At 49.4% G+C, this 18,664-nt stretch overlaps 5 protein-coding genes across 8 annotated transcripts; 3 read left to right on the top strand and 2 right to left on the bottom strand.

Annotated features, from left to right (window-relative positions):
* The first annotated feature begins 1,817 nt into the window (after nucleotides 1-1,817).
* On the top strand, nucleotides 1,818-2,520 carry FVEG_15837 (hypothetical protein). Its single transcript, XM_018905060.1, has one exon. It carries the CDS (start codon nucleotides 2,122-2,124, stop codon nucleotides 2,329-2,331), a length of 210 nt encoding a protein of 69 aa, XP_018751773.1. The 5' UTR covers nucleotides 1,818-2,121; the 3' UTR covers nucleotides 2,332-2,520.
* A 5,592-nt stretch (nucleotides 2,521-8,112) lies between these two features.
* Nucleotides 8,113-9,597, bottom strand: FVEG_06319 (mitochondrial import inner membrane translocase subunit TIM21). 2 transcript variants are annotated; one of them, XM_018894660.1, is made up of 4 exons: nucleotides 9,204-9,597; nucleotides 8,960-9,144; nucleotides 8,856-8,910; nucleotides 8,113-8,807 (listed from the first exon to the last, which is right to left on the bottom strand). In XM_018894660.1, the coding sequence occupies exons 1-4, from the start codon at nucleotides 9,477-9,479 to the stop codon at nucleotides 8,622-8,624; spliced, it is 702 nt and encodes a 233-aa protein (XP_018751771.1). In that variant the 5' UTR covers nucleotides 9,480-9,597; the 3' UTR covers nucleotides 8,113-8,621. The 2 variants fall into 2 exon arrangements, with proteins under 2 accessions (XP_018751771.1, XP_018751772.1); XM_018894661.1 differs by lacking the exon at nucleotides 8,113-8,807 and having other exon boundaries at nucleotides 8,808-8,910; nucleotides 9,204-9,592.
* A 105-nt stretch (nucleotides 9,598-9,702) lies between these two features.
* Nucleotides 9,703-12,019, top strand: FVEG_06318 (hypothetical protein). 2 transcript variants are annotated; one of them, XM_018894658.1, is made up of 5 exons: nucleotides 9,703-9,990; nucleotides 10,059-10,194; nucleotides 10,261-10,444; nucleotides 10,498-11,204; nucleotides 11,257-12,019. In XM_018894658.1, the coding sequence occupies exons 1-5, from the start codon at nucleotides 9,919-9,921 to the stop codon at nucleotides 11,592-11,594; spliced, it is 1,437 nt and encodes a 478-aa protein (XP_018751769.1). In that variant the 5' UTR covers nucleotides 9,703-9,918; the 3' UTR covers nucleotides 11,595-12,019. The 2 variants fall into 2 exon arrangements, with proteins under 2 accessions (XP_018751769.1, XP_018751770.1); XM_018894659.1 differs by having other exon boundaries at nucleotides 10,059-10,444.
* On the bottom strand, nucleotides 11,926-14,184 carry FVEG_06317 (oxidoreductase). The gene is made up of 4 exons (XM_018894657.1): nucleotides 13,867-14,184; nucleotides 13,351-13,774; nucleotides 13,031-13,292; nucleotides 11,926-12,925 (listed from the first exon to the last, which is right to left on the bottom strand). Exons 2-4 carry the CDS (start codon nucleotides 13,361-13,363, stop codon nucleotides 12,112-12,114), a joined length of 1,089 nt encoding a protein of 362 aa, XP_018751768.1. The 5' UTR covers nucleotides 13,364-13,774; nucleotides 13,867-14,184; the 3' UTR covers nucleotides 11,926-12,111.
* Nucleotides 13,851-16,246, top strand: FVEG_06316 (dihydropteroate synthase). 2 transcript variants are annotated; one of them, XM_018894656.1, is made up of 4 exons: nucleotides 13,860-13,883; nucleotides 13,939-14,733; nucleotides 14,788-14,996; nucleotides 15,047-16,246. In XM_018894656.1, the coding sequence occupies exons 2-4, from the start codon at nucleotides 14,299-14,301 to the stop codon at nucleotides 16,008-16,010; spliced, it is 1,608 nt and encodes a 535-aa protein (XP_018751767.1). In that variant the 5' UTR covers nucleotides 13,860-13,883; nucleotides 13,939-14,298; the 3' UTR covers nucleotides 16,011-16,246. The 2 variants fall into 2 exon arrangements, with proteins under 2 accessions (XP_018751766.1, XP_018751767.1); XM_018894655.1 differs by having other exon boundaries at nucleotides 13,851-14,733.
* Nucleotides 16,247-18,664: the final 2,418 nt, after the last annotated feature.

Genomic DNA, 18,664 nt, shown 5'->3' with positions numbered 1-18,664 from the left:
TTCCTCTCTCTGTCTGGGGGGAGAGAGTTATTTACTAAGCAGGGCAAGTTTTGGTTTAGAATTTGGCTTGTCTTGGGGGCCAAGCCAAGCCCAGCTCGGCGTTGGTACCCCTTTTTTAGATAAACCAGATCAGACAGATCTAAGGATGCCGTCATGACGGGGAGTTTGACGACAGCTGCTGACGGGGTAGGCATATCTGGAAGGTTGATCTGTCCAGAGATTCGGAAGAGGAATGCTCAGATACATCATAGCAGATGTCCTACTACTGTACTCCTGTTTTCTTTGTTTCTTTCGGACACATCCTCTGGATCTATGCACATTCGATCAAAATGGCTGACGGGCAGAACTGCCACAATCTGATCTGCCGCATTCCCCCACCATGGATGTGCACCATCACACCACACCCCATCCAAACCTGGGTGTCCAACCCCAACCTAGCCCCTGTGTGTCAGCGCCCCGATGGTGAAATTCTCAGATGGTGGAGGCCATTACATGGGAAACAAGCAAAACTCCCAAGTGATATAATGCTGTACCGGTATTGGTAGACGCACTCACTCTTATTGTTGTCTCTTCTCGCTTTTGTTATCTACCCATGCACATCCACCAGAGAATAAACCTTTTCGGCTTATGATATGGGCCTCCCTCCCGGCTATTCACCTTTTCAGGGCGCAACAAGTGCCCCTCAGCGGCCGCGCCAGATGAGGAGACCTTTCAGTTTCGGGGTGCAGGACCGCTGGGCTGAGAGTCTATCGGAAAGATCGAAGCCACAAATGCCCTCGGCCTGTCTTTGTTGATAAGGCCATGTATAAGGTCCTCGACGAGTGAATGCGGGCTTCTTGAACTCTCCCGTGGGGTGTGCGAGTGTTGGTGGTGACACCAAAGAGCAAAAAGGTGAGAGGACAGAACATTTCAACCTCATCCATCATTCCGCCAGCAAGAAATTGCAATTCGGTCAGTCTTCCGGGTGGCACGCCTCAACTTGGCATCAATTCACCCATCGCATCACGTCAGCCCATGAGGGTTCAAGCCTTCCAGGCAACCTCTTAGGGTTTCCCCTGATAGATACGGGTACACTGGTGACTGGCTCACACTGATAAGTCATACGTGGTCCTGAGACTGTTTCTGAGAGGTAGGACACTGGGCTTAGGATATGCGTCCTCCAGATACCAAGACACTGTCTTTGCTCAGCCCGGCCAAACTCAGGGGTGCAGCTATTTTGATTTGGTACAGCAAAGTGACAAAGTATCATTGGATGTCTGATGATTTCTTGCGCGCATACTGTCGGTGTACAAAGTATGGCGAAACTGTCTCTAATCAAGCCTAATAATGTTCTGAGCTAAGCATCCCCTTGTTCACGGTCATCCCCGTGTAATTGTTGGGAGGATTAAAATTCAACATGTGAAGTTCAAAAACAGCCATTTGCTGGCTGGCCCAGCTATCTCGGACCGGGATGGTCGGTGAAGGGGCATTGCCCCGGGGCGATACGCGGCCATGTACCACACCTACGGAGCACAATGGCCTCGAATGGCAGATGCACACCAGTGAAGTGTCTGGCAAGTGGGGGATTTTCTCAATGTGGCCGTCTTTCGTGGGCTGAGTGGTTCAACAACCCCTGACCACGATAAGCACCAAGTTGAGGGAAACAGTCGGTTTGATTAGAGCAGTCGACTCACGGCAACACAAGTCCGGCACAGAAATGTAAGGCAACTTCACCGCTACAAACCAAGAACGAATGAGAGCTGTGCCAGAAATCGGATGCAAGCGTGAAATGGTGTGTAGCAGAAAGCGTGCGAACCAAGAAGAAACACCAATTTTGACAAGTTTTCCGAATCTGGGCTGGAGTCAAGGACGAATTTGTCAGTTGAAATTCTGGGGATAGGTGGTGTGTGCGCTTCTCCCCCAAACTTTCGAGATGCAGGTGTGTGCCAACTTTAGCTCTGGGCTTGTTTTCAATGTACCGTTTTTGCTTCTTGGAGGGTGGTATTCGCGGGGTCAGGCAGCCTGACCACGTCCAGTGAAAACTGGGGTTGGAATGGACGCTTTTGGCTGGCCGATAGGCGATGCCAACCTCACGTCGACGACGTCAAGTAACTGGCGATCATTTTTCACTTCTGCTTAAACATGACTCCTGTTATCGCTCCAGGCGGCTGGAAGGCGCAAGGCACGCACACATGCGCTGGCGATCGCGATTTCGGGCCGTTATCAAGCGACGATGATGTCTTATCTTGGGAAAGGGGCCCAAATCAGGGCAAGACCAAGATCAGTCTCAGTCAGAATCTTGACTCAGGGGTCTCTGATTCTCATGTTGAATCTGCTGGTCATCAAGTCTAGGTAGCAGAAGCCCAGTTGAACAGGATAGGTAGCAGAACTTCTGTTGGACTTGTCCCACGCTCCAACATGAAAGTAGTGGTGCCAGTGCCCAGCCAGTTCACCGTCCACAGCTAGGGGCTTAATATCAGCCGGGCAATGCATGTGGCCAGTTGTAACGTGGAAGGGATGGTGTTGTGATTTGAAAAACGTGATCTCAATTCTGAATCGCAGGATCGTTCAGTCATGTCCGGGTCATTGGAGCGGTAGAGCTCGTCCCGGGCCGGAGTTTGCGTGGGATGGTCGTGTAACGCATAATTGCTTCTTTCAAAGCTAACATGGGGTATGGCGCTGAAGTTCCTGGATTTGAGCTAACCCGCCTAAACTCAAACGAGGAATTTTGGCCATTTCTTCTGAAGGGGTTTCTTTGCGTTGTGTTCGTAAAATGGCTGGCTGATCAGAGACCTATTGCCTAATTTGTGCGTGGAGTTGATTCTGAAGATTCTGAATTGCATCAGGATCGTCCCTCGTGCTGCGCGTGAAAGGGAGCATACTAACTATTAAGCCATCAATCACAATGGGATTGTTTGCCTGGCTCACTCGGATGTTGTGGAATGTCCATGTACTCCAAGTGTCAAGTTCATTTATTATGCAACCTCCTTGCGTCTGGATCGAGATGATGTTTAAGGAGAGTGTACTCATTGACGCGCAAGCAGAGGATGCAGACCGTTCAACAGAGGAGACCTGGATACCCAGTCATACCTTCCAACCCCGGAACACTTATGTGGAGGGAAGGTGTTTTCAGACATATACCGGCAGGTGACAAGTTCATCAGAAAGGAACGACTGTTTGTAAGGACAGTCACTTGCCCAGCATTGTAAGGTAGTTTATTATCCGATAAGGTACGCCCACTTGGACGATGTTAGTTCATTGAAATGGCAAGAACTGACGTCGACATAGGCTTCCGACTTCCTAGTACCCGCATCATGTTGTTGATCTTCTAGTGCAATATCTTCATTGTTCGGGCATTTCTTGATTGACTTTGAGCCTGACTCGCATTCTTTGAATTTCAGTTGGTGATGATGCAGTTAATATGGAGAAGAGAAACCCCTGGCCCGTCTAGACATACGTCAATGGACCTGTCTATTTATGTCAACCACAGACAACGTTCCATTACCCTTTGATACAGAGTACAGACAGGAACTTGCTGTAACAAACCCCAGCCCATGATGCTTCCAGAAAAGCAAACCGACAAGGAATCTCCGGGGAACTTAGAGAGCATCGCTCCTGAAATTTAGCTTGGCAACCAACGTCGATCAGCCAGTTGAACGCAAAAATGCCTTCGACAAAGAAGCACCCCAAGCGATATACGATGTATCCAGCGTATAGTTCCCCTGACACTTCCAGCGACGGGCGCTCTGCACCGGATACATACGGCATGTTTTCAAAGGCTGAGACAAGACGAGCCCAGGGAATGAGGCCTTTTGAGGCTACTCTGACGAGGTCGAGGGCTGTCACAGCCCCTGGCTCAATTGGTACTTTTGCCCTAAGAGCAAAGGTCACAAGCGGACCCTGAGGTGACGGAAGAGCCCTCGTGAGAAGATCAACTGAAAGTCTGGAGTTTTTTTTTTTTTCTTTGCCAGCATTGGCCGTTGTGTTGAGTTGTCTTGTTCCTGATGCAGCACAGCCAAGCGTTGAGCAAGCACTCAGTGGATGCTCTCCCCCACGCTCACGCCCCGCGATATGTCAGAGAAGCATGGGTCTGCATGGGGAAGAGCTCCTTACAAAGTTATAACCCTTGTCAGGGCCGCGCCGCCTGAGGGGTGTGAACAATCACATGGGGGTTTAGCCCATGATGAGCACTAACTACCAGGTTTATTCGCATCACACGGGCTTGTAGGGCAGTCTTACCGATTTTATGAATGCTTGTGGAATTGCACTATCAGTGATCATGCAAAGCTTTTTTGAAGTTCAAGTACTCAATACTGATAATGACTGGAAGTCAACTCCAGATTATACGGCCGGCTCATCATTCCAATAACGATGGTCACCCACCAGCTTGGCTCGCCTAGTCCTTTGTTCCGTGATTCAAGAATGTTTTCGTCCCGACCCAACTGACGAACCGACAATTGCAACATATCCCCTACCTGGTTGATGCTGGTCTTACAAGTGTGGGATGGCAACTATAGAGATGGGACAGGCTATGACGGAACACATCCTTGACCTCGATTGTTAGCCAAAGGTGAGGCTTAACAACTGCCTGTCGCTGCTCGAGCGACTGGATTCTAGACGCCTAGCTTGTGTCTCATCCGTTCATAGGCCTGGTCATGTTCAAGTGGTGATGCAGGAGTCCTCCATATGACTAGAGACGCGCCTATCAAGACCTAAGCTGGTTATCAACCAACCCAACAGTGAAACCCTATTTATCTTTGAGGCTCTAAAGACCCAATTGCTGATTGCACAGGCATCCGAGTCTACGTGAAAGTCGATGCGTGTTGGATTGGATAGAACGTGATAAGATGCATGGCTTCGATTCGCACCTCTACGTATTCAATGCACCGAAGGAGCTGGTTGGTCGAAGCTATCAGCAACTCCTCGAATACTATCGTGAGCTGAAGAACCCGCCATGGCCAAGGTTATCAGCAGCGTTGTAGTATGGTTGGCTTAGACAAGGTCAACATGCTTTCAAATCCCTAATGATTGTGGGGATTATGGTAGCAAGGCTCAGGGCATTCAACACGTACAATAGCAAGGAAATGACGCGTGCCGTTGAACAGCCAAACGACTCGTGGGATCGTTTCCACGGCCGCTCAGGACGATTCCGTTACTGTTACTGTACCTGAGCCTGACAAGTCGGGCCTTTTGTTGCAGGGCAGGAGCTCGAAGTGACGATGCCGGGTGTCCAGATAAAGGCATGTGAGAGAGCAATACCGGATGTTTGCTTCGAACTTATCAAGCTGGATGGTACGTGAGGATAGTGGCCATCATCAACTATCGTCTTCTGTCATGTGATGATGCTTCATGGTGCTACCAAGACTTTCAATTGTCGACGGATTTCAGAGATGAAGGCCCTGAATGGATGAAGATTGGCTGACTGATTTCAATAAACTACCGGCACTTTTCTGCCTATCCGAAGGCTTGCCTAGGCCTTGCACACCACCAAACATGAATACCACGCCACACACGCAGAGACCGGAATGTTCGGCCGTCGCAGCTGCAGTTGACAGGAGCTTGTTAAACCCGGACGAATCTTGAGAGCCTCATTCTTAGACCAACCTCTTAAGTTGATACTGTACAATATTATTGATGCGACGGTGAGAATGCAACCACCAGGTAGCCAACTAATTGTCTTCAGAGGGTATGTGAATCCCGATCCCACAGTACCTTGCACTCTCTGTTTTCGGATAAGTTCCTGGGCTATGAAAAATAGCTAAAAGTAAGCCGGATGTGATGAGGAGCAGGCTGACTCTCAGCCCAGGGTCCAAACTCCAAGACTAATAAGAGCTCTGGAGACTAAAAGGATTTACCAGTGAAGGAAAAGCACGTTTACGACAGGGATTCCCATAAAGAGCTCAATTTCCAGGGTTTGAAAGGGAAAAGAATCTTTGTTCGGGGCAACACGGATATGCCGAGCAAAGCCTCGGAAGAAATCGTGTTGAGACCAAGCCTTTAGAGCAACCTAGTGAGCTCCACATGATAACGAAACAGCTTCTTTTCATGGCGCCTAGAAAACCGTCAGTCAAGGTTCTCGTTCTAACTTAGGGGGGGCGTGCAGTTTAGATTCAGCGCCAAAGCCGCTGGACCGAGGATAGTAACTACCGGCATAGCTTTGCGGTTTGCGGGTTTGCTCTTGTTTTACTTTGACGTACTTGCACGGGCGCTCCTGAAGCAACCCTGGGTGTAGGCCGAGGTACTATATGACGGCATTCCAAAGGTGAGGCGAGAAAGGCACCAGGCTCGCAGATCCCGATCTCGGTGACTGATATAATTTTGCTTCCCCGGATTTCGACACACGCCCTGTCGATGTTCCCCAGAAAGTGCTGATGGATGTGTAACGGTGTGGATGTAAAGCAAGGCAAAGGGACCCTTGGTAGCCATGACGATGGCTTCACCAGAGAACCACTCACACTGAAAAGAAGAACTTTTCTCCAAGAGGAAGTTCCGAAAACTGAGGTCGTTTCCGATCAGCTAAGGAAATCCGCTCTAGTCAAGAACCCAGTTCTTATGACTGTACCTAGAATTCATGTGTCATTCTTACATACTTGGTAATCAAGGAAATCTGGACGTCATAAATAAACTTTTGAGATTTGAATTTCATACGTCAAGAAGTTCTAATGCGACTCCTTCGGATCTTTTGATGGTTTCTCACATGCATTGGTCGTCAGTCACATGTTCCGTGATGCTCAGGATGATGAGAGCTTGGCTAGGTATTGTGAGACGACCCTAGCGTATTAGATGGGTGTAGTCGTTTATGACAGTAATTGAAGCAATCTCAGCGGGCCTTTTGGTGTGCTCGTAGCGTTTACCGCAATTCATATGGACAAGTACTGGCGAGTATCTCATCAAAATGGTTTCTCACCCTAGGAAAAGAATAGATATGCAGAGTTTAGAATGAGTGAGTATGACCTACGCGGTCACTTGCTCACTATTCTCTTATTAGTAATGGAAGAGTTCTGATTCATCTCAATTGTCAACAGACCGTGTTATATAAAGCCATGGCAATGTTGACAAGAGTTAGATGCCAGATATGACTCTGTAACTTGCCTCAGTATAAATATTTAATGAGCGGAAGTTGGGAGCCGTCAAGAGTGTACGTAGGGTGTGTAAAAGAAGTTGAGTACTGCGGTGCTGGTTCTAGAGTACGATTCTTTCTATTCAAGACTCTTATCAACTCATGTCTCAAGTGAGACTGGGCCTTATGAAGCCGCCAGGAACCGGCTAGTTTGTAGGGTTAGAGTCGCAGCTTGTGTTGAACTGTGATCAATTAAAGTGAAGCATTCATAAAATAGAAGAATTGCGGCTAAAGTGCTGTGCTTCAGCTCAATCCTTTTGAGTGTCTCGCGGTCTTGCCATGGCGAAATGGAGCCTTCATATCAGCGCCGTTGCATGATCCCTTCAGCGAAAGACTACATAGGGTTTGTCTTATAGCCAGAAGGAATTCATCTTGATTATACATCTGACTGACTGGCTGGGCTTGGAACATTTTCGTGATATAGTCGAGTCTACAGAGGTATCCAGGGGGGCCTTTGCTTAGGGTTATGTTGTCAACTCCCCCCAAAGACTGTATTACAGGGCAAAAATGTTAGTCTGTGATATGAGGAACAGTTCTAAGCAGTTTGGTATCTATTTTCTGGGTCGGAATGCGCGCTCTGGGCGGATACATGCATATATATATATATATATATATATATGGCATCCTTCAACCCCTTGAGCCTAAGGGATGAGGTTGTGGGAAGCATATATGTTCTTGTGGTATCACCACAGCACACGGTCTATGACAGATGAATTGTAGTGAGTCTAGCGTGCAAGTTATCCATATCCAGAATCTCCCAAACCGCGAAGATTGCAGCGAGATCGGCCACCAGATATCAATCGTTTGGGCTGAGGCCAGGGCAACTGAGGCAGACAGGAATACATGCCAGACCTATATACACCTCGGAGGTCCTTCACCTATTAATATACGAGACAGAGCAGAGTATGTATGAAGATGGAATGAGATACTTTAATAACCTATACATATATATGACCGCTAAGTGTGAAGAGGTACAATGGTGCTTAATATCCAGGATCCAGGTAGTTACAATGGGGAGGCTCTCATGCTCCTCAGGACCAGTTTACAAATGATAAGAATCTCAACCCGGAGTTATAATGTCGATGCAACTGGCAGTTTGAGGTATCGATTGTGAGTCCAGTGTAGACCACAAGGCTGAGAGTGAGTTCAGATGCCTTTGGGTCTTGAAGATGGCATGGCGGGCTTAGTTCGTGGAAGTGAATGGCAAACTTACACGAGCAGAATAAGGCGTAATAACTATTCCTTCTTTCCATTGTTTGTCATTGTTTAATGTATACGAGGAACTGTTATCATAAAACGAGCATCAACAAATACAGGCTTGCCCGTCAACGGCTCCGCGATGAATGTACATAACAACACACAAAGCTTAGAACCGACTATGATTACAAAGGTCGCCTAGTCGAGCCGGCTTCCAGGATATGATACAAGACTCAGAGTTCCTTTGCACACCAACCCAGTCCAGAATGGTTGCAGGGTAAGAGTTCAGACTTCGTAAGTCGTTGAACATCCAAGGATATAACAATTACCACTTCACTCCAAAGAAGCTGAGTTTCTTGCCACCCTTGGAAGATGTTGTATCCTCTTGTTCGAGGTAAATTCTGTCGTGACCTTTGATGTCGACAAAGAGATATTTGTACTCAAAGTCACTGTGGCCGCGGTATTTGACCATATGAAGCCGTGCAATACCGTGATTCTTTGGTCCATCAACCTAAAGCTGTCAATGTTTCTGGTCTACCGGCAACCGTATTTGACGTACATAGAAATGCATCATTATATGCTGGTCTCCACGAGCATCTGTCGTTTCCGTAGATCTAGCCCGGTCAGCAATTTGACCTGTTTACAAATGGCAATTAAGCTTACGCAACAGGACGTGCCCTCCTCCACTTGTTGAATGTCTCGTCTCCATGTGCTGTAATCTTCTTGGAGTCGCCCATGAGTTCGACTATACGAGGGTCACGTTTGATCTTGTCGACTGCGCGGTTGAAGTTGGAGATCTTGCTATCGGGGGAAAAGATGTCCGTCCATAGGAAATACGTTACACCACCCTAAAGAAGTATAGTGTTCGTCAATGCCACTTGTATGTGCTGATGCAAAAGCCACTTACAGTGAGGACAAGACCAACGAGGATCATGCCAAAGTTGAAGCTCTGCTGCGTCGCTCTCGCCGCCTTCTCTCCCACCGAAAGCTCTGTCCAAGGCACATGTCCATTATCGTTGAACGGTGTAACTGCTCTTCGCTTCGATTTGGAGCTCTGAGGCGCTGCTCCTAAGCCTTGTTGTGTCGCATAGTATCTCGAGACATGGAAAGGTCGAAGCGTTGATGGGATGCCCCGGAATGCTATTGATCCGGTCGCGATGAGATTTGTGGTCGTCGGTTTCATCCTGGCGATTCGACAATAGCCATTGTACAGGGGCAATTGCCTTGATCAATTGATTGCGAGTCAGCTAGAATGGGTAATCGAGCTGTTTTAACAAGCTCAATTAGAAGCTCAAGTTGCAGGCAGCGTTGTTGCGGCTCCACCGCCGGGCAGAATTCGAGGTGGGGTTACCAGTCGTGGCCAAAACAGGACTAGCGTCCGTCGATATGCCACCTTATCGACAACTGCCCTTGACTACACTTCTCCTTAATTCTCGACTCTTGTCTTGTCCTGTCTTGTCTTAGCAATACGAGATACCCCCCAATCCAATTCTGTCCTCTCTTTGACACGTCGCAAATACGCTAGGATATAACTCCTCTTTTCGCGGTGACGAGACCTCTTCTGTTGCTTGCCTTTCTGTGTCACCTCTATACTCCCGCCTTATTACGGCCTAATAGTCAAGATGAGCGCCCTTGCTTCCAAGCAGCAGTCGCTCAAGATCTTTGAGAAGTTAAAGACTAAGCCTGCGAACAAGGCATGTACCTATTAGTCATTCCTGCGCATTCAGGAGAAACGTTAGCTGACCAATGCGCCTACTATCAGATCTGCTTCGACTGCGGCCAAAAGAACCCGACATGGACATCCGTCCCCTTTGGCATTTACCTCTGCCTTGACTGCTCCTCCAACCACCGAAACCTTGGTGTCCATATCTCATTTGTGCGATCAACGAATCTCGACCGTACGTAGACTCCAGCACATTCACTTCCCTTACATAATTGACTTCAGTGCTGACGAGTTGGAACAGAGTGGCAATGGGACCAGCTCCGAGTTATGAAGGTTGGCGGTAACGAGTCTGCCACCAAGTTCTTCCAGCAAAATGGCGGTACTGCGGCGCTCAACAGTAAGGATCCTAAGACGAAATACCAGTCCAACGCCGCCACCAAGTACAAGGATGAGCTCAAGCGCCGCGCTGCGCGAGATGCCCAGGAGTATGTTTCTACGTCGCAAATAGTACCCCTATCTTCAGCTGACATGTGTCTAGATACCCCAACGAGGTTGTTATTACTGATGCTACCGACGACGGCGCCGCTACCCCTGCTGGTGAGCCCGACGATGACTTCTTCTCTTCTTGGGACAAGCCTGCTATCAAGCGACCTACTCCTCCTGTCTCTCGCACCGGAACCCCCCCTGTCGTCGGCCGCACTCCCTCTCCCTTCCTAAACACGGGTAACGGCAAGGATATCGCTCGTACAGCTTCGCCTCTGTCCCGATCTTCCACTGGCGACAACAAGCCTGCCAGCCGAATCACCACTTCCGCCGCTCTACGCAAGACGACCACTTCCACCGGTCCCCGAAAAGCCAACGTTCTCGGTGCTAAAAAGACTACCAAGCTGGGCGCAAAGAAGGTCACCAGCGACGTGATTGACTTTGACGAGGCGGAGCGCAAAGCTAAGGAAGAGGCTGACCGAATTGCGAAGCTCGGTTATGATCCTGATGCTGAAGAAGATCCCGCGACCAAGAACGCCTCTGGATCTGGTGCCGCCATCATCTCTCCCACGCCCGTGAGCCCCAGCCGCGGCACAAGTTCATCGCATACTCGCCAGAAGTCTGACGCTGAAGTTGAGCGACTGGGCATGGGCATGGGCCGACTGGGATTCGGACAGATTGGTGGTCCCAAGGCTGCTGCTGCCCCCAAGAAGAATGCCGGAGGCTTTGGTTCCGTTGGACCTGTCAAGGCCGCTGCTGTTGGTAAGTTTTGGAAAGAATACAATGACGTAAAACGATACTAATCCGACGGTAGATGACTCGGAGCGATATGCTCGCGACAAGTTCGGTACGCAGAAGGGTATCTCATCTGACGAGTTCTTCGGAAAGGGTGCCTATGACCCCAACTCTCAGGCCGAGGCCAAGACCAGACTCCAAGGCTTCGAGGGTGCAACCGCCATTTCATCAAATGCCTACTTCGGCCGACCAGAGGATGAGCCCGAAGAGGAATACGGCGACCTCGAGTCTGCCGCCAAGGACTTTGTGCGCAAGTTTGGTATCACAGCTGGTGACGATCTCGAGAACCTCACACAAATGGCCGGCGAAGTGTCTTCACGACTCCAGGGAGCCATTCGATCATACCTCGGGAACTAGACGAACTTTGCCCCCCATTGGTTCGAGGTTTAGGTTTAGGTGTGTGTGACTGTTTCTCAAGCTGAGGAGCGTCCTGTTGGTGAAAAGGCAGCAGATGAGAAGAACAACCAAAAGAGGCGTGCGCCTGTTCGATTATCACTATCGAGCGAGAATCGACGCGCGGAGAAGATGCTCTTTGGCATGAATCTGGGGTCGGGATGCTTTTTGGAGCTGGCGTACATGTGTGAAGTCAATGTTGACTGCTTGGTTACTCGAAGTATGAAATAGATTTGATGTTTTCCTAGTTTATGAAATCAAAAACGTATCATTTTGGTTCATTTTGGTATTTCATACACCGAAGAGAGTAGAGTGACCTTTACAAGGACAGATAGATATCTTTTCAAGGAGACCTTATGAGGAACGCTACACCGATTGAATTGAGGCTGTTAATGGTAAATCCAAGCAAACTATGCTCGTAGTCTACAAATATACTAAAAAATCAAGGATAAATGACAAGACATGGTATCTTATAGGTTCTTTACAGCTTGGCAATCATCTTGTTGCCCCTTTGCAACCAGGCAACAGCGTCGTCTACAAACTCATCCACGACAGCCTTGGCAGGCTTCTGCTCGTTGACAACAGCAGCGCACTTGCCCATGAGGTAAGGTCGGTACTTGTCCAACAAATCCTCATCGTCGTCGCTATCGTTATCACTAGCAGCCTCGGCGAGCTTGTCGAGATCAGCCTCGTAGGGGATAACTCCCTTGGCTACAAGCTCCTTGATCTCGGCCTGACGGTTGACCTCCCAGTCATTGATGTAGTCGTTGTTACGGACACGCATGGGACGGCCAGTCCAGATGATGGTGCGGATGTTGTCGTCGTGGCCAGATGTGCGGACGGCCTCCTTGTGAGCCTTGGGGGCACCAGCCTCATCAGTGAGGATGAATCGGGTTCCGACCCAGACAGCGCCAGCGCCCATCATGAGCGCAGCAGCGAGGAGCTGACCGTTGTGAATACCACCAGCAGCGATGACCTGGACGGGGCCGCCGGTGAGAGGAGACTTGTGCTTCTTGCAGATGTCGACAACAGCGGGGATGAGGACGGTTGTGGGGATGTCACCAGTGTGGCCACCACCCTCGCCACCCTGAGCACAAATGATATCGACGCCGAGGTCAAGACACTTCTGGACGTGCTTGACGTGACCGACCATGTTCATGTAAACAATGCCATTGGCGTGGAGCTTGTCGACGACAGCCTTGGGGGGGACACCGACGGCAGAGACGAAGAGCTTGGCGCCCTCCTCGATGATAATGTCGACGAGCTCGTTGAGCTTACCCTTGGTGTAATCGTAGCTGCGGAGTGTCATATGTCAGCGCTTTGTTCGTCACTGGTGAGATCTGCATGTGATCGCAAAATCTCAAGGCCGAGGGCCACGAATCCGCGGTGCCCGGACTTACTTAGTCTTGCGAGCGCTGCCGCCGACCTGGGGGAGAAGCAGATCAACACCGAAGGGAGCGTTCTTGTCGTTGAGGTAGCTCTTGAGCTCAGCGATCTGCTCGCGCAGCATGTCAGGAGTGTATCCGACACCACCAATGACACCGAGACCACCAGCGTTGGAGACAGCGGCAGCGAGCTTAGGGCCGGCGGCAACGTTCATGCCCGCGAGGAGGACGGGGTGTTGGATCTTGAAAAGATCGGTGATAGGGGTTCGGAGCTTCTCTGTGAGGGAGCATGTTAGCGATCGCTGAGGGATCTGGAGATTGCGCTGATGACGTACGTGGTGAGGCCATGTTGTCTGGTTGTCTTTGTCTATCGTGTCGCGCCTGACTTGTTGCTTCTTCTGGTGGTGGGATCAAGAACAAGATTGATTGATGGAGAAAAGGAGGAATCGAGAGATGGAGAAGAAATCCGGGGTATAAAAAGAATCAGCAGATAGAGAGGGGGTTTCGCAGGGAAAGAGGTTAGAAGCACGGCTCGCGATGGCAGGAACTACCTAGGAAGGAGGTAACGAGGGACCACATGCCGAGGTCTACCTTAGTCTCTAGGTAGAGTGTCGTCTCAGCCTGAGCAGGAAGAGTGTGGAGTAGGAGCGATTACCGCATTGGGGATAGTGTCACTTTGAATCCGGGGAAGATACCTCGGGACGAAAGAGGAGAAGCTGTTAACAATTTTTGAAATGGAGTGAGAATGGCCTGACTCGACTGTTACTGTTAGCGACGGAACCCGGTATAACCGAAGCACCTGCTAAAATGATTGTGCTGTTCTTTTCGTTCTCTCAAAGAATCGAACCTACCCAAAATGGCAAACTTAGTAATCCCCATGTTCAACGTCTCTGACATGTGCTCGGTGCTAACGGCAGAAACAGTCAGCAAAGACCAGACCAGACCAGACCAGACCCAAGATTCAAAAGACCCCGTGACATGAATCGTAACGACCACCTCACATGCATCGCATTCCCCGTACAGTCAGCTCGGAAATGCAGGAGCTCAACCGCGTAGCCCTATGCCGCTCTCGTCAGCTTATTGTCTCCTCCAAAAAGTATCGCAACATCCGCTACAGCCTCATACACAGCCTTTCAGAATTCAAGAGCTGTTAGCACCGTTGAAGACACTATCCCCACCCCTAGTGTCTCGTTAACGCAAATTTTCTCGGCTTCAATCCTCCGAACTCACTCAACAACATGCTCTGAATCGTCAGTCATGTAGCTAAAGCAGCACCGCTCACCATGAGACAACCTCTTCTCCCATCGCGATTTCTTATCCAGAGCCTCAGAAGCAACGGCCACAATGCTTCTCCCGGCTCTGTCCTGGCTTTCGCCCCGGTATTGCGATGTTTGTTGACGTCAACAAGGCCTCACCAGCGATATTATGCCCACCATGCGTGCCTCCGTCCTCTTGTAAGGTGCAACATGCCTGATATTAAGCGCAATGCCTGTGGATGTGCTCGCACAAGTGGAGGTGGCTGTGGGAGCAGCGGACCGCAAAAGAAGACGGCATATATCGCTCTTGGGAGCAATATGGGAGACAGAGTTGCTGAGATTGAGCGGGCATGCAACGAGATGGACCGCCGAGGAATCAAGGTCAAGAGGACCAGTAGCCTCTGGGAGACAGAGCCCATGTATGTTACCGACCAGGATCGCTTTATCAACGGCGCTTGTGAGGTATGTATATCAAAAAAGCGCCCGTTCGCGTTCCCGCGCTGACGAATCTACTAGGTCGAGACAGAACTTGACCCTATAGCCCTTCTAGACCAACTGCAAGCCATTGAGAATGACATGGGGCGAAAGAAGGTCATCGACAAGGGTCCGCGTAACATTGATTTGGACATACTTTTGTATGGCGACGAAAAGGTTGACCACGAGCGGCTCAAGGTTCCCCATATCGGCATATTGGAGCGAGAGTTTGTTCTCAGACCCCTGGTCGAGTACGTTGCACAGAAAAACACAATCGAAGTATTCTAACGGCAAATTGCAGACTCATTCCGGCAAAATCATTGGATCCGACGAAACCGTGGAAGCTCATACAGGATAATCTAAATGAGCTGCCCCTTGGCGAGCCATTGTCTTCCATGACACCGCTTTCTTCGACGGCAGGTTCTTTGACGCCTCTTGCTGCAAAGCGGAAGACCCATGTCATGGGCATTCTCAACTTGACGCCGGATTCGTTTTCAGATGGTGGCTTTCACGATCGAGATAACCTCGCTCAGACCATTATGAATATGGTCAAGAACGGAACTTCGATTATCGACGTTGGCGGCCAGTCAACTGCCCCTGGCCGACCAGAAGTATCAGCCGAGGAGGAAGCATCCCGCGTTGTGCCTGCTGTTCAGCTGATTCGATCGATTCCTGAAGCTCGTGATGTGGCTATCAGCATTGACACGTATCGTGCATCCGTTGCCGAGGAAGCCATTGCTAGCGGAGCAGATATCATCAACGATGTTTCGGCTGGTCTGCTGGACCCAGATATGCTTTCTACCGTCGGCCGTCTTGAGAAAACGATATGTCTGATGCATATGCGCGGGACACCGCAGACCATGACAAAGTTGACCTCGTATCCAGATGGGCTTATTCCCACAATAGCATCAGAGCTTCTCGAGCGCGTAGCAGCGGCCGAGGCAGCGGGTATCCGGCGGTGGCGCATGATTCTGGACCCGGGTATCGGCTTCGCCAAGACGGGAGAGCAGAACCTCGAGATTCTTCGACGGCTGGAGGAGCTGCGATACTGGCCGGGGCTTCAGGGCCTGCCGTGGCTCGTTGGATCGAGCCGGAAGACTTTTGTCGGCAAGATCACGGGAGTCACGGAGCCGAAGCAACGGACGTGGGGCACGGCGGCGACGGTGGCAGCGGCGGTTCAGGGCGGTGCGGACATAGTGAGGGTACACGACACGCAGGAGATGGGCATGGTGGCCAAGATGGCTGATGCTATCTGGAGGGTATGAGACTATGAGTACCTTGGGAAGAAAGATTGCAGCTGGTTAGATGTCTACGGTGTGTGTGTTGAATATGCATGAATATAGATGGAAGAGACAGAATGGAAATGCATATGCAGAAGGGAGGCATCTAGATTTAATCAGTGGTCAATGTCTTTTGATATCAACATTTTTGACTCTCCATTTATATTATATTATATCTTGCTTGGTTCTGATTTTTTTTTAAGTCTAAACCAAAATCACACCACATCATTATTTTTCGTTAAACTGACAGACTGACTCGTAAACCAAGAGAGGTAATGATTTTTCTCACGTTAGACTGTTCTGCCTGTCATATATCAGAATCTCGCGTCCTTGCGAGTCACACCACCCTAGACCATGTTCTGGTCCTGGTCCTGGTCCTGGTCCTGGTCCTGACCCCAGCCGATTTCAAATCCGTTGTAGGCGCTGCCCTCTCGTAGCCTAGGTACCTATATTTTCAAACCGGCGTCCGAGGAAGGCCTCATGAGTGGGGACATGGTAGCCAAGGGAGGCAGGGATGCGTCACCGGTGAAAAGACCTGCATGAGCCTCAAATCCAGGGTTGGGCGACCTTTTCTCTTGGCGTTGATTAGTAGAGACAGACAGTGAGACAAAACCAAAGAGAACGAAACCTAAGAGAGAGGGAGAGAGAGAAAAAAGTGCCTGGGGGGGAGGGGGGGCTTGTCTCACCAAATTGACATGTCCCTTTTTATTTTTATTTTTCTCTCTCTTTTCTTTTCTTTTCTTTCTTTTTTTTTGTTATAAATTGAGCATTAGCGTATCGAATGTGCCAAGCCTACGTCATCGCCGGAGACGGAAAAGAAGTTCATCTACTGAAGATTGTGTGTTGACGTTAGTATCGATCCGTATCTGTATAGTGAGTGAGTGAGTAAGGTACAGAGTAGTACGAGTACATCATAATACAAGGTCTCGGCTGAAAAGAGGGGGCAGGATTAGAATTCCTAGGTGGGATAGATAGATAATAGCGAGATCAAAAGCCGAAGAGGCGAGAGGTCGATATAAAACTTAAAAGTATCCCAAGATCTTGGTCTCAAACTCGCGACTTCGTCCTGTTCCTCGGCCTTTGGCGTTCTCTGATCCTCTCTCTGTCTCTCTCTCTGTCTGTCTGTCCGTCTAGATGCAAGGATATGATTGGTTGCGACTGAGAATCTGCATGTGTTAGATTGTAGCACAGATGTAACTCACATTTCAGCTGCTGCGTAACCCGGGGAGATGGAGGCTGCAGAAATCACCCGCCTCGGTCGACAATAGGAGGGTGTCGAGGTGTCAACAGGAGAGGCCCCGACCGGGTACTCGGTGACATGGAGGTGAGGGGTATAATGCAGTGAAAAGCAAAGTATCCGTACATGGACCTTTTTTCCCTCAATTCATTTGCTTTTTACAAGGGACTATAGCCTGTGGAATATCATATCTTGGTGTCTTGCTTTGATGCACTGCAGAGAGACAACTCCCCACTTATAGGCTATCTAGGTACTCCGTACTCTACTTACCTAGGTAGCTATGTGTTCACACATTCTCATATTGATGACTCCCACTGACGCGCATGGTAGCATCGAGGCTTGATCGATCTCTTTTACTGTAGGCATCCATCCGTACTCTCACTGAGTAGTCTGTCTGTCTGCTTGTCTACCTGGTCAATCACACCTCTTGGCCCTCTCGTAACCCCAAAGCTCACACCAATGCGAGAAATACATACATACATACATGCTTGCAGCAGGGTTCTCGATATAAGGTTCACTAACCTGATCACTTCCATCGATAGATATCTCCGGGGCCCTTGTCCACTGTGACTGTACTGTCCTGTACTGTACCCTGTCTAGGTTGTCTTGTCCCGTCTTGTTCTGTTTGATTTTCTACCAACGAGTCCGAGCCAACAATCTACCAACAATAGGCCAAAACATCTCTCTCTTCTCTACTAACCCGATAAAAACCACGCAGATTATCTCATTCGTATCTGCAGCATCTGATACAATTGTTTATCGTCATATGTAATTAAATCTCCGAGCCGCTTTGGTCTCCACTCTGCGATCCAGAACCTCACGATACATCCAATACCTAGGTACTCCGTACATACAGTATACCTTGGGTACCTTGCTTTACTTTCCTAGCGTCGATCTAATCTCAAACTCTCTCTCTCTCTCTTCAGCGGGTCGTGAGGAAAGCAGGTACAGTACATACCTAAAAGAGAGCTGATCATTTCCGCGTGACAAGCCTAATTCCATCATCTCGCATCTTGTCTCCGCCCTAAAATGACAAGAAGAGAAATAATTTGATCCAAGTATTGGATGCATGGATGTGGATGGATGGGCACTCCCGCTCTGTGCGTGCTCGGCCTGTCGCGACCCCAAAGACTCCATAGCCTCATTTCAACTATTTTTTTTTTTTTTTTTAAATCAAAACCGTTTCCGTTATATCCTCTCAATCTCCGTAGAGTAGAACTAAACTAACTGCAAAAACGTCAAGGCGTCTTCCTCTGCCTATTTGAATTAGCGGTCCGGCCCATTCCCGCCGGCGGAAAAAAAAAACGTGTTTTGTTGATTTTAGCGTCCGGAGGGTAACCTTAATCCAACTAACCTAACTTTGTAGCCTCAACCGCGCAACCTCAACCTCAGCCTCAACCTC

This window comes from Fusarium verticillioides, chromosome 2 (assembly GCF_000149555.1).
Source record: "Fusarium verticillioides 7600 chromosome 2, whole genome shotgun sequence".
Classification (NCBI taxonomy): Eukaryota; Fungi; Ascomycota; class Sordariomycetes; order Hypocreales; family Nectriaceae; genus Fusarium; species Fusarium verticillioides.
Note: the sequence above shows the minus strand (reverse complement) of the source record. Positions and strands in the feature narration are given on the sequence as shown.

What these genes read in the sequence shown, in the direction of transcription:
- FVEG_15837 (XM_018905060.1), top strand. Translation starts at nt 2,122, where the DNA reads ATGACTCCTGTTATCGCTCCAGGCGGCTGGAAGGCGCAAGGCACGCAC.
- FVEG_06319 (XM_018894660.1), bottom strand. Translation starts at nt 9,479, where the DNA reads ATGAAACCGACGACCACAAATCTCATCGCGACCGGATCAATAGCATTC. An exon ending in TCGTTGGTCTTGTCCTCACT is followed by an intron (nt 9,145 to 9,203) that starts GTAAGTGGCTTT and finishes ATACTTCTTTAG; the next exon opens with GGTGGTGTAACGTATTTCCT. An exon ending in ATATAATGATGCATTTCTAT is followed by an intron (nt 8,808 to 8,855) that starts GTACGTCAAATA and finishes TGACAGCTTTAG; the next exon opens with GTTGATGGACCAAAGAATCA.
- FVEG_06318 (XM_018894658.1), top strand. Translation starts at nt 9,919, where the DNA reads ATGAGCGCCCTTGCTTCCAAGCAGCAGTCGCTCAAGATCTTTGAGAAG. An exon ending in AGACTAAGCCTGCGAACAAG is followed by an intron (nt 9,991 to 10,058) that starts GCATGTACCTAT and finishes GCCTACTATCAG; the next exon opens with ATCTGCTTCGACTGCGGCCA. An exon ending in TGTCAAGGCCGCTGCTGTTG is followed by an intron (nt 11,205 to 11,256) that starts GTAAGTTTTGGA and finishes ATCCGACGGTAG; the next exon opens with ATGACTCGGAGCGATATGCT.
- FVEG_06317 (XM_018894657.1), bottom strand. An exon ending in GGCAGCGCTCGCAAGACTAA is followed by an intron (nt 12,926 to 13,030) that starts GTAAGTCCGGGC and finishes GACACTCCGCAG; the next exon opens with CTACGATTACACCAAGGGTA.
- FVEG_06316 (XM_018894655.1), top strand. Translation starts at nt 14,299, where the DNA reads ATGAGACAACCTCTTCTCCCATCGCGATTTCTTATCCAGAGCCTCAGA. An exon ending in TTATCAACGGCGCTTGTGAG is followed by an intron (nt 14,734 to 14,787) that starts GTATGTATATCA and finishes CGAATCTACTAG; the next exon opens with GTCGAGACAGAACTTGACCC. An exon ending in GTTCTCAGACCCCTGGTCGA is followed by an intron (nt 14,997 to 15,046) that starts GTACGTTGCACA and finishes GGCAAATTGCAG; the next exon opens with ACTCATTCCGGCAAAATCAT.